At 41.0% G+C, this 11,769-nt stretch overlaps 2 protein-coding genes across 2 annotated transcripts; both read left to right on the forward strand.

Moving 5' to 3' along the window:
- The first annotated feature begins 462 nt into the window (after positions 1 to 462).
- On the forward strand, positions 463 to 6,173 carry LOC135629604 (WPP domain-interacting tail-anchored protein 1-like). The gene is made up of 5 exons (XM_065137191.1): positions 463 to 618; positions 3,512 to 4,031; positions 4,119 to 5,311; positions 5,540 to 5,662; positions 5,791 to 6,173. The coding sequence occupies exons 2-5, from the start codon at positions 3,530 to 3,532 to the stop codon at positions 6,004 to 6,006; spliced, it is 2,034 nt and encodes a 677-aa protein (XP_064993263.1). The 5' UTR covers positions 463 to 618; positions 3,512 to 3,529; the 3' UTR covers positions 6,007 to 6,173.
- Positions 6,174 to 6,216: 43 nt separating this feature from the next.
- LOC103993761 (protein ENHANCER OF LHP1 1) lies at positions 6,217 to 11,193 on the forward strand. The gene is made up of 13 exons (XM_009413946.3): positions 6,217 to 6,355; positions 6,537 to 7,132; positions 7,332 to 8,440; positions 8,595 to 8,771; positions 8,876 to 8,989; positions 9,202 to 9,306; positions 9,400 to 9,534; positions 9,622 to 9,677; positions 9,782 to 9,887; positions 9,964 to 10,080; positions 10,164 to 10,290; positions 10,371 to 10,501; positions 10,594 to 11,193. The coding sequence occupies exons 2-13, from the start codon at positions 6,862 to 6,864 to the stop codon at positions 11,095 to 11,097; spliced, it is 2,952 nt and encodes a 983-aa protein (XP_009412221.2). The 5' UTR covers positions 6,217 to 6,355; positions 6,537 to 6,861; the 3' UTR covers positions 11,098 to 11,193.
- Positions 11,194 to 11,769: the final 576 nt, after the last annotated feature.

Genomic DNA, 11,769 nt, shown 5'->3' on the forward strand with positions numbered 1-11,769 from the left:
AAAGATCGAGATCGGATGAGATTTTTTTCGATATTTAAGTTAGTAACGAGATATTGTGAACTTTTTTACTGTATTCTAATAATTTTTTTTATAATCAATTAAATTAATAATAATAATATATAATATATAATAACTTTTTAAATATTTTATATTTAAAATTAAATATTTACGGGCCTTAATTAGTAATGGAGACTCAACATTTCCATATCGTTTGTAGTTAAAGTGATAACATTAATATCCCTTAAAGAATATTATGATAATAGTAGTATCAACAATATTTTAGATATATATATACATAAACTAATGCCAAATATATATCAGTGTTTAATCTTATTTATTATATATTAAATTTTGGAGGACCGAATATTTGCAAGTCTACATGGAATATCCGATTGATCACCCGCAACCGATTTGATCCAGCATCCGATCCGGCCCATTCTCTAAGTCCCAACCCGACCCGATCGCACAAAGGTCGGCGTCAGCGAGCCACTGCTTCCTGCACCGCCTTCAGCTTCAGATTCCCAATACCCCGCCGAAACCCTAGGTCGAAGAAGAACCTTGGCGCTCGAATCGATCCGGTTCCTTCTTGCTCCGGTGGTCATTCGCCCCCAAGGCGACGTAAGTTCTCGTGATCTTCTTGCGCTGTTTCTGTGGTTCTCTTTGGATTCCAATTTTGGTTTTAAGATTGAACGATATCGATGCAATCGTTCGTTCGGATAGTGTGAATGGATTAATCAGTGTTATATATAGATATATAATCATTTTTGAGTGTGCGGATGTCTAAATTGACTCGCTATCATCGTGTTGGGGATTAGAGAGGTTTCGTCGAGTAAAAAACAATCTAATATAGATATGATCTTAAGTGCGAAATCCGAGGATAGGATGACCGCTGTTTGCTTCGGAGGCAGACTTATGTTCTGTGAGTGTCCAAGTGGCCGAAATTAGTATACTTTGTCTTCGACTTTGTCCAACCAAGTGGTTCTTGTCATCGTCGTCCACCTTCCAAGTACAACCAGAGAATTAGGCCCTGCCAATTGGTGTTGCCAATGATCAGTGTTTCCTGAAAATGACCAATCTACAATTTTTTTTTTTTCATGTGGTTCTTAATGATATGGTTTCAGAAATTGGTTGGAAGTTCCATATTTAAATATATATGCTAGAATATTTTATAAGGAAGAAAATACTGGTAAGGTTCTTTCTTCCTATAAGGCATTGTTCTAGCACTGCTTAGTACATATTTCTTCGCGACAAGCCTGTCAGAGGAGCTTGAACCACTTTGAAGATTTCTTTTTTTGAAAAGTTTTGTCAGTGATAGAATAATAATCATGATAAGAAAAGGAACTGATCGACTCTGAGAAAATTTACTACCATAACTAAGTGGAAATAGGTTAAAAGTTCTTGGTTTTCTTTTCTATTGTACTAGACAATAAAATAGAAAACTTAAAATCAAACAGTCCTAAATATTCCCATTACTTTCCGATATTAGGATCCCTAAAAGAAGCAATACCGAAGCAATACCTCAGTAGAACTTACTTGACTATGTTTCAGTATTAACCAACTATGTTTCATCATCATCATCATCATCTTCTTATTTTTTTTCTTTTCATGTGTGTGTGGTAATGCTTGTAAGACATTAAAAAGATCTAATTGCATTACTTTACTTTTAAGACCAGAGAAATCAAGCTCTTAACATCTTGAAATAAGTTTGTCTCTTATATTTTAGATTGATTTCATTTCTAAAACATTGTCTGCTACATTTGGTTCACTAAGAAATTCTTCATTAAAGATACTATGATTTTTATTTCATGACCATGATAAAGTGGGATCAAGGGTTGTGTGGATAGATTAGTTTCATAGAATTGAAACTGCTTTTGTTATCTTTGATGCACATTCACTCTCTTATTCTTCATTTGATATTAGGTCCTCTGCAATTCACCATACGATCTTTGTTGACATCATTGTTTAATTTAAGCCTTTATATATATATATATATACATATATATATATATATATACATACATATACATATACATACATACATACATATATATGCACATACATACATATATATATATATATATATATATATATATATATACATACATACATATATATAGTATTGGAGCATATTTCTGAAAAAATAATACACCGTTGACAGGAGTACATTCTACGATATTTCCCCGAGTTAGTGTTAACTAAGTGAACATTTAAAAATTGATATGGTGATTGTTTATTAACTGATATCACAAAATTTATTATCAATGGGTTCATTTGGAGCCTCATGTAATTGAATATAAATTAATATAAGTGAGCAAGTTGTGTTGGATGTCAGAGAGAAGTACCAAGTCTTTAAGTTACTGAGTTGAGCAATTGTCTCAGGATGAGACCATGAAGATTGAGTTGCATGTCAATAGCTAGAGCAGATTTTGTGATGCAGCTGGATGGTTAATGTACAGTTCAACCCTGAGTTTGAGTTATGGCTCTACCAAGCTAAATTAAACTAGACAAAGGAATGCAGCTAGAAGGAAAAGTTCAAGTGCATGCAGAAGACTTTTATCTTGCCATTTTTCGTGGCTCCAAGCTTCACACTGCCCCTGTTAATTTAGCACAAAAAACTATGTCAGTTGCTTAACTCACATGGTTGTGCTTCTTGATAATCCTGTTATTGCCTTGATACAGTTCACCCTCTAAAGCATCTATTGCCACAAGATTTTAACCAAGGAAACATGAGAGCCCAAGATCACATCATCATATATGTGATCGAGTTTAACTAATGTGACAAGGTACAAAAGATTGGGAATTATGAGCAAGCATAGTGTTATCCATCAACTAGCCAACTAGCTGGAACTGTCTTATCTCAACTTTGCTAAGTCCAAATGCTGTATATTCCTAAACCAAGATGCTAACTGATGTCTTGTTTCTTGTTTTATTTTGACCTTGCGTTGGCTGTTGGTAGAACCATACAGATATGGTATGTACCGTCATATTGGTACAAAGTATAATGTTGGCATATTGGTTAGCATTGAGAAGGGAGGAAGAGGAGGAGTTGGAAAAGAAGGAGAGGTACCTGGTGGGCCAATGGCAGCAGACAAGTGGGTGGCATGAGGGATAGCACGTGGCTTGGACCTGTTGACTGAATGAGGGAGAGGGATTTAAATGATTAATAAAGGGTCTTTATATAAAAACCCTGAACTGGACCTGGATCAACCTAAATGGGTTGGTCTGCAGTGTAGTTCTCCATTGATTGATGTTTACTGCCCATTTCAAACTGGTCCAGATGGTTTTTTAGACCATGGTTTCTTGTGATAGAGCGAACTTGCTGTAACTGTTTGGTATGATAGTCATTTTACATTGGCCATGTACCTTCTTGAGTTTCTCTACCCCCTCCCTCCTCTCTTCCATCCTCATTTATATACTATTCATGCTGTTGGATCTTGTGGATTCATGACATCGTTTTTTGTCTTTTGGAGAAGGATGATCAGATTTATGGTGTTTGTTGTTATTCTTGTAGGAAAAGGATAATCAGATCATGGCTACTGATGATTGCGATGATAATTGTTTGCAAGAGGATGGTTCACTATGTGGAGAGGGAATGAATGGAGGAAATGGATTCGAGGCTCTGACAAGAGTAGAACTTGATATTGCATATTCTTCAGAGAAGCTACTAAACTTGGAGATACTCTTGATGCTAGTAGTTGATAGAGCCAATGATTTTGAAGCTGTGAGCATGGAATACAAAGACATCTCAGATGAGTCTGTTTTGAAGGCCTTTGAATCTGATATTTTATCTGGGATTTTAGACATGGAGGTCAAAGAACTACAAAGCTTCATGTGCTTGCTACAAACTGAAATCATAGAGGCCCACCAACAAGTTTCTCAAAATGAGCACTTTGAAGAATCTGCTGCTAAAGCAGAAGAGAAGTTGCATGATGCTGAAAAATCTGTGAAGAAGTTACAAGATTCAGTTGCTGATATACTAGATCAGTCATCGACGTTCATAAGAACTCTAGCTTTGTGCCATTGTGAAACCAGTGAGTTGTCCATTTGTACTTTTGCTTTATTCTTTTGTGCATAATAGCATGAATGAATCCATTAATTTCCTCAATCCGTGCAATTAGGGACTGATGAAAGTGAAGAACCTGACAATGGTCATTTGTCATCCATCAGCACAAAGTTGAAACCGCAGAGTCTTGACCAACAAAGGCATGTCTTACAAATGTTGGAGAAATCATTGGCCAGAGAACTGGATTTTGAAAAAAAGCTTTCAGATTTAAGATATAGTGAGGAGGATCTTAAGCTGAAACTGCATTATGCAGAAAGAGAGCTATACTGCATGGAAGAGTTGATGGAAATATGTTTGGAGAGGGCATTTGAGGCTGAAAATGCTGCTGAGATACTTTTGGGTACTTCCGAAGAATTAGCTGGAAGAGTTCAGGTTCTTCAACTTAATCTAAATAGTTCACAACATCGGGAACATGAGATGAGATCAAAGTTGCAGGAAAGTTTGATGAAAATACATGCTGAAGAAGCTGCCAAGGAGAGGTCGACTCATGCAGAACTTGATTTAATCTCGTCAAAAGAAAGAGGAGCAAGTGGGTTGAAAGCTGAAGATGAAAGCTTGCTGGCTAGTTCTGAAATCTTGTCTCTGAAGGACAAGGTGAGAACACTTGAGGAGAAGCTTAGAGAGTCTGATGCCCAGTTGCGGCTGGCAAAGGCTTCTGTTGGAACAAGTCAGCAACAACAGAGTGCGCTGCAGTCTGCACTCAGTCAGGTGGAAAAAGTAATTGAGGGTCTCAAGGCCAATGTTTTGAGAACTGAAAGCAGAGCTGAAATTGCAGAAGCAAAGTATGCTGAACTGAGTAAAACTAATGTTGAACTAAATGAAGAGCTTTTTTTTCTTCGAAATAGTGAATCTGAAAAGACAAACCTTTTAGAGAGGAGATGCCAGGAATTACATACTCAGTTTGAGCATGCAAAGGCATCTGTTGAAGCACTTGAAGAGCAACAGAATGGATTATATGCTGCAATTTCTGACATGCAAAATATGATCGAGAATCTCAAAACAAAGATCTCAAAAGCAGAAAGTAGGGCAGAGAGTGCTGAATCTAAGGTTAATCTGTTAACCGAATCTAATTTAGAACTAAATGAAGAGCTGGGTTTCCTAAGAGGACGATTAGAATATTTAGAGATGTCCCTGCAACAAGCTGAGGGTGCAAAAACAGCCATTGCTAAAGACATTGGTATTTGGACAAAAACTATCAGTGATCTGGTCAAGAAACTAGCCTTGGAAAGAGAACGCCTTCAGTCACAGGTACGGCTCTTTTCTTCTTTTGTTATTCACAGTTCTGTTCGGCAGTGGATCTCTGGAGTTGATGCCAAATAAGTGGAGTTAACCTTTCTGGTAAAATGTGGAGGACGTATTGATTATTTGTGAAGGGTGCTGTTATTTTACTAATTTTTTTTATTTGTAGCTGAGGACATGTTGATTATTTACAAATGGGGTTATCATTTCATTAAGCCATGTCTTTTTTTTTTGTAGATAACTGCATTAACGAAAAAGAACAAAATCCTGGCTGAGAAATGCAAAACAAAAGAAAATGCCCATACTTCTTTGAACTACAATGTGGAAGCATTGACAGAGTCTTCAACTACGGGTTCTTGGGTAGGTCATCCCTTTCTTTTTTTTGGGTTTAACCCCTTGTTTGGGCTCTCAAACCTTTCTTTCTTTGAGACTAAAAATTTGAAGTGCTTCTTTTCAACAAGTACTAACCTGCAACTACATGTTATCAGGTAGAGAAGCCCATAGCAGCTGTGCCTGTTAGTGAGAAGAGTGCAGAGATGACTGTTTCAGCGGAGGAATCCTCAGGTGGCGATTCCAAGATTGAGACAGTGAGGACCATAGAAGCAGCACATCTTGATCCAAAGTATCTTTTCATGGCTGTCCTCATTGTATCTATTGCAATCCTCACATTCTACCAATATCAACAAGAACGCAATCATGCGTGAGGGTATCAGACAAATTCGCCACTTCCACACATGATGATCATGAGATGCAACCCGTAAATTCTCCATCTGGCGACTATGATCCCGCCTTCAACTTTGATGCTCTACTAACAAACATTTTCTTGTCAAGATGGACTAAAGTTACTACAGGTTCTCAGATGTTTAGTTCCTCTTGTTTCGTTCTTTTTTTGTTTCGTGTTGAGAAAGGTAGCTTGGTGTTTGATCTGCCACCAAATTTGTGTCATTAGTCAGGCAATGCAGCAGAAAAAAAATGCCCCAGGAACTGGGGAGGATCATGAAAAGTTCTGTTCTCTTTCAAGCTCCAAGGCTGTCTGCATTCTATTCTTGATAGGTATCATGCTTTTTGAGTCAGTATAAGAGCAATCATACTTCTTGTAGATCGCATGCTTTTTCATGCGTCAATTTGATAAGTATTAAGTTTACAAAAGCACATTTAATACCATTGGCATTGGCACGCATATCAGTTATATCTCTAAAATAGTGCTTATATGAAGTAAGCTTATTCTTTGTAGGGCAAACTGGACCATGACGTCTCTCTGCATCTTTTGGAATCTTTGATCCATCATATTCAGGTCCAACTTTATTTATGGATCAAAGTTGACCAGATCTGATCCAACCAAATTGGAATGAATCGAGGCACGAGTCCAAGTTCAAATCACGTGCAATGTACGAGAAAGTTCGACGTCCCCGACGCCGCGAACGAAACCAAAACCTGTTGCTCCCGCCAAAATGGGCTTCCCTCCCTAAACAATATTCCCGCCAGAAACCCTACCCTTTGTAATTAATAGCCGACCAAACCCTCACCCAAACAAGACGACCTGGAGGAAGAGGGTCGTCATGAAGCGATCGCTGAAGCTCCGGGAGGCGCACAAGGGCACCGGATCACCGGCGCTCTGTTCGATCCTGTGGGACGCCGACGGCCGCCACCTCGTCACGTCCAACGCCTCCGATAGCTCCGTCTCCATCCATGACGCCTCCCACCCGCCGAAGCTCGCCAAGGAGGTCCGCGACCACAAGGACGGGGTCACTGCCCTCGCCCTCAGTCCTGGCTCCAACTCCCTTGCTTCCGGATCCATCGACCACTCCGTCAAGATCTACAGCTTCCCAGGTATGCCATCTTCGTCCTCCTCTTCGATTGCGTCCTTCTCCAAGGCTTCGTTACGTGAGATCGTTTGGTCGCGACCAGAACTTGCGATCAATAAACGGTTTCCTGTAGATCATAATAATAGTAGAGATTTGATTTCAAGAAGTTCAATTTGGGGGTTTGTGGCTTCACTCTGCTAAGGATTTCGCATTTGTTTGGTCAGATGGAGAGTTCCAGAGCAATGTCACACGGTTCACCTTGCCGATCCGATCTCTCTCGTTCAACAAATCCGGAAGCTTGTTGGCCGCGGCCGGTGACGACGACGGCATCAAACTAATTGCAACCATAGACAACACAATCTCCAAGGTGCTTAAGGGGCACAGGGGGCCTGTGACCGGCCTATCCTTCGATCCGTCGAGTGAGTTCTTGGCGTCCGTGGACACGTTCGGTACTGTCATATATTGGGAGCTCTCGTCGGGGAAACAGATGCACACCCTGAAGGCCATCGCGCCTAACTGTGACGCAGATGCCTCGCTGATTAATGTGCTAAGCTGGAGCCCCAATGGCGAAACTTTGGCTGTCCCAGGGTTGAAGAACGATGTGGTAATGTACGACCGAGACACAGCCGAGAAGATGTTCACCTTGAAAGGAGACCATGAGAGACCTGTTTGCTTCCTGGCCTGGTCTCCCAGTGGGAAGTACATGGCAACTGCTGGGTTGGACAAGCAGGTCCTCATCTGGGATGTGGATCTGAGGCAGGACATCGAAAGACAAAAAATTGATGATAGAATCTGCTCTTTGGCATGGAAGCAAAACGGGAATGCTTTAGCCGTCATTGATGTTATGGGTAAGATTGGCATCTGGGAATCTCCAGTACCGTCATGCATGAAATCCCCGACGGATGGTGCTGCAGATCTACAGGCAAGAGGCACAAATAGGCTTCTTTTATTTGATGAAGATGATGAGACTCCAAGCGCTTCTGGGAGCTTGGATGATGCCATCGAGGAGAGTCATGGTGAGTCGGCTCCATTCGGCCACAAAAGATCAAGGAAACAATCTATATCTGATGAGATCTGCGATGAAGATAGCGATGGGGAGGACGGACTGCTGCGTCAGATAGAATCGCGAAAGAGAAGTGCTGCTAAGCACAAGAATCACACGAGAGACTGGAAAGAAGGCAATGCAAGCTCATCCAACTCCACAAGGCCTAACATGCAGGAGGCATTTCAACCAGGTTCCACTCCTGCGGAGACCGGGAAGCGACGTTTTCTTGTCTACAACATGCTTGGAAGTATCACCACAATCGAAAACGAGGGCTACTCCCACGTAGAGGTGATGAAAAGTTCTTGCATCATTAGAATCCTCTACACGATCTATAATTTTCACAACTGCAAGTATCATTCATAAATTTGAGCTGTACATGTTTATACCGATGTTTCTTTGGTGGATCAAATGGATGATCTTCTCAATTGTTTATGTTTCGTAGGTAGATTTCCATGATACTGGAAGAGGTCCCAGGGTTCCTGCCATGACTGATTACTTTGGTTTCACAATGGCTGCTCTGAACGAAAATGGAAGCGTCTTCTCAAATCCATGCAAAGGTGAAAAGAACATGAGTACTCTTATGTATCGTCCTTTTAGTAGCTGGGCCAACAACAGCGAGGTAATCTCTGTTTGGCTATTACAAACATTTGAAGTTGCAATTAACATGTTCTTTTTTTTCTCTCTAAGATTTCACTGGTTTTATGCTATTTCATGTGATTCTAGTGGTTAATGAGGTTTGAAGGAGAGGAAGTGAAGGCTGTGGCACTCGGTACTGGTTGGGTGGCTGCTATTACTAATCTTAATCTCCTACGTATCTTCACAGAGGGTGGCTTGCAGGTGCGTGACACACAACTTCACATGTCACATATGCTAACATCATCCTTTCTATAAAGGATCCTTGCAACATCAAGTCTCTCAGAGTTTCATGAAGTGCTTCGAATTTGCACTTAATGAAACTCTATTCTTGTTTCCTTCTCCCAGATTGTTATGTTTCAGCATACATCATTACCTGGTGATCTTTGCTTATTTGTTGATTGATATTGTTGTAGAGACATATTCTTTGCCTTAATGGTCCAGTGGTGACTGCAGCTGGTTACGAGGATAAATTGGCAATAGTTACTCATGCTTCAGAATGTCTTTCATCAGGAGATCAGGTTTGTACATAATGATCAATAGAACAGTAAGGTTGATACGTAAGTATTGGTTTCTCCGGCTATCTAATTCTACGATACTCTAATGATTAGCAGATGCTAGACATTCTAGTGCTTAACATATCGGAGGGAGCCAAGCTTTTCGAAGGCCGCCTACCGTTGAGTCCAACCTCTTGTTTAACATGGTTTGGATTCAGTGAGGAAGGGCAACTAAGTTCATATGATTCCAAGGTCTGCTAAACTTACACCCTAACATGATCATCTTCTTACTTTTGCCTCAACTCATAGGAAACATACCTGATTGGTGAGTCTTTGCAGGGAGTGCTCAGAGTTTTCAGTCACCAATATGGAGGCAGTTGGCTTCCGGTCTTCAGGTGTTCCTCCTTTGCTACTTTCATGAACATTGTTTTATTTATCTGTCGAAGGCAAATTAAAGACAATGTTGTGATGTGTAGCATTGACATGATTGTGGTTGCAGCGCTGAGAAAACAAGGAAGTCGGAGGACGAAACTTACTGGATAGTGGGGTTAAATGCAAGCAAGCTATTCTGTATCATATGCAAATCTCCTAATTGTTACCCAACGGTAGAGAGATCCAATCTGCTTTGCTTAATCCTTTACCATTGTCTCCTGCAGTTAACACGGTATCCTTTTGTGCCAGGTGATGCCGAAGCCTGTGCTCGAGCTGCTCAGCCTTTCGTTTCCTCTTGCCTCTTCCGATCTAGGTGCTGCGGATCTCGAGAGTGAGCTCATGATGAGCCAGTTGCATCTCTCACAGGTCCATCCCTTTCACCTCCCTCTGTTTCAGCTGCCCGTTCTGCCGCTCACTTGCTCATTTCTTGTGGACTTCCCGAAACCCAGACCCAGAAGAAGATCCAAGAAATGGCCATGGCGGGTCTGGATTCCACTGCGCTTGACGACGAAGCCTTCAACACGGAAGCTGCCATTGACCGGTTCATGTTGAGGCTCATTGCGAGCTGTTGCAATGGTAATAAGACCAAGCGTTAAAGGTTCGGTGTGATGGACATGGTTGGCAATCAACACTGTTTCTTGTGATGGCAATTGCAGGCGATAAGCTCGTGAGGGCCACTGAGCTGGCTAAGTCGCTCTCCCTGGAGAAATCAGTCAAAGGTGCGATAAAGCTGGTTACCGCGCTGAAGCTTCCCATACTGGCAGAACGGTTCAGTGGGATACTGGAGGTGATCCCTTTCCTCTTCCTCTCCGCCAAGCTATCATCTTGCTCGTCGCCGCCTTTCTCACAGCTTTTGGTGAACAAACAATGTGCTTTCAGGAGAGATTGTTCAACGGATGTAGAACGCCGGCTGCCATTCCATGTGTTGCCTCTCCACGTACCATTACGAACAATGTGCCATCTTCATCCGACACCATTAGAACCGGTGCGCCGGTTTTGACATCATCATCTTTGTCTTGCCCACGCTTCCCAAGGCGAGACGCGATAGAAGAGAAGGCAGGAGGAAAGGAAGCTTGCAAGGACGCCGGTGATGGAGACGCAACAGCGGGTGTAAAGCCGAAGCCGAAGCCGCCATCAAGCGATTCTGGGAAGCATGAAGGGAACGATAAGAAGGGTCAGATGCCTAGCAGCAGTACGATGGAAGAAGGGGATTTGAAGGGAAGAACCAACCTGGTACAGTCCCGTGGGCCGACGAATCCATTTGCTAAAACAGCCAGCCCTCAGGAGAGAGCGTCTCTTCTGGAGTCCATCCGAAAGATGAAGAGAGCCGAGAATGAGAAGGATGGAAAGTCCAGCAATAAGAAGGTGAAGGTTCAGAAATAGTGATGACGTCCAAGTCGATCTCACTAGCTTTCTTTCCGAGTCTCTGGCTAATGTATCAGTGTTGAGGGATCCTTCAATGCATTCTTTTTTTATTTATTGAGGCTCTTTCGTAGTTATTTTATTATTTTGATCTTTATATAAAAAATTATATTGATATCCATATTGTTATAAAAGTAAAATATTTAGGTTCATTTATCTTAATATTATTGATTTTATTAATAAAAATAAAAAAAAATAATTTTAATATTTTAGTTAATGTGGTGGATAATGTTGGTGGTGGCAGATGATGATATCATCGAGGGTCATAGGTGGTTATTGTAGATAAAAAGAGTGATGACGAGAGAGATGAGGGTTTTGTATTTACTAATTATCAAGCAAAAAAAGGATCACTCGGTATTTATATTTGTATCGATATCAACATAATTGTCGAGCGATTTTTTTATTGCTCTACATCTGTATTATTGTCGATATAGTTGTTAAGTGACGGAAGGGTTACTCGGTGTCTGCATCAATGTCATCGCTCAACACAGTTGGTGAGCGATGAAAGGATTGTTTTGTATTTGCATCGGTGTCAATATAGTTTTTTTGAAGGATGAAAGAGCCATCGATGTAAATACTGAGTGACGTCATTTGCATTTACATTTGTGTCGACATCAACATAGTTGTTAAGCG

Source organism: Musa acuminata, chromosome BXJ3-1 (genome assembly GCF_036884655.1).
Source record: "Musa acuminata AAA Group cultivar baxijiao chromosome BXJ3-1, Cavendish_Baxijiao_AAA, whole genome shotgun sequence".
In the NCBI taxonomy this organism is placed as follows: Eukaryota; Viridiplantae; Streptophyta; class Magnoliopsida; order Zingiberales; family Musaceae; genus Musa; species Musa acuminata.

Excerpts from the sequence above, each read along its gene's own strand:
- LOC135629604 (XM_065137191.1), top strand. The coding sequence starts at position 3,530 with ATGGCTACTGATGATTGCGATGATAATTGTTTGCAAGAGGATGGTTCA. Across the intron at positions 5,312-5,539 it reads GAGAACGCCTTCAGTCACAG|ATAACTGCATTAACGAAAAA; the intron begins GTACGGCTCTTT and ends TTTTTTTTGTAG. Across the intron at positions 5,663-5,790 it reads CTTCAACTACGGGTTCTTGG|GTAGAGAAGCCCATAGCAGC; the intron begins GTAGGTCATCCC and ends ACATGTTATCAG.
- LOC103993761 (XM_009413946.3), top strand. The coding sequence starts at position 6,862 with ATGAAGCGATCGCTGAAGCTCCGGGAGGCGCACAAGGGCACCGGATCA. Across the intron at positions 7,133-7,331 it reads CAAGATCTACAGCTTCCCAG|ATGGAGAGTTCCAGAGCAAT; the intron begins GTATGCCATCTT and ends TTGTTTGGTCAG. Across the intron at positions 9,678-9,781 it reads AGTTGGCTTCCGGTCTTCAG|CGCTGAGAAAACAAGGAAGT; the intron begins GTGTTCCTCCTT and ends TTGTGGTTGCAG.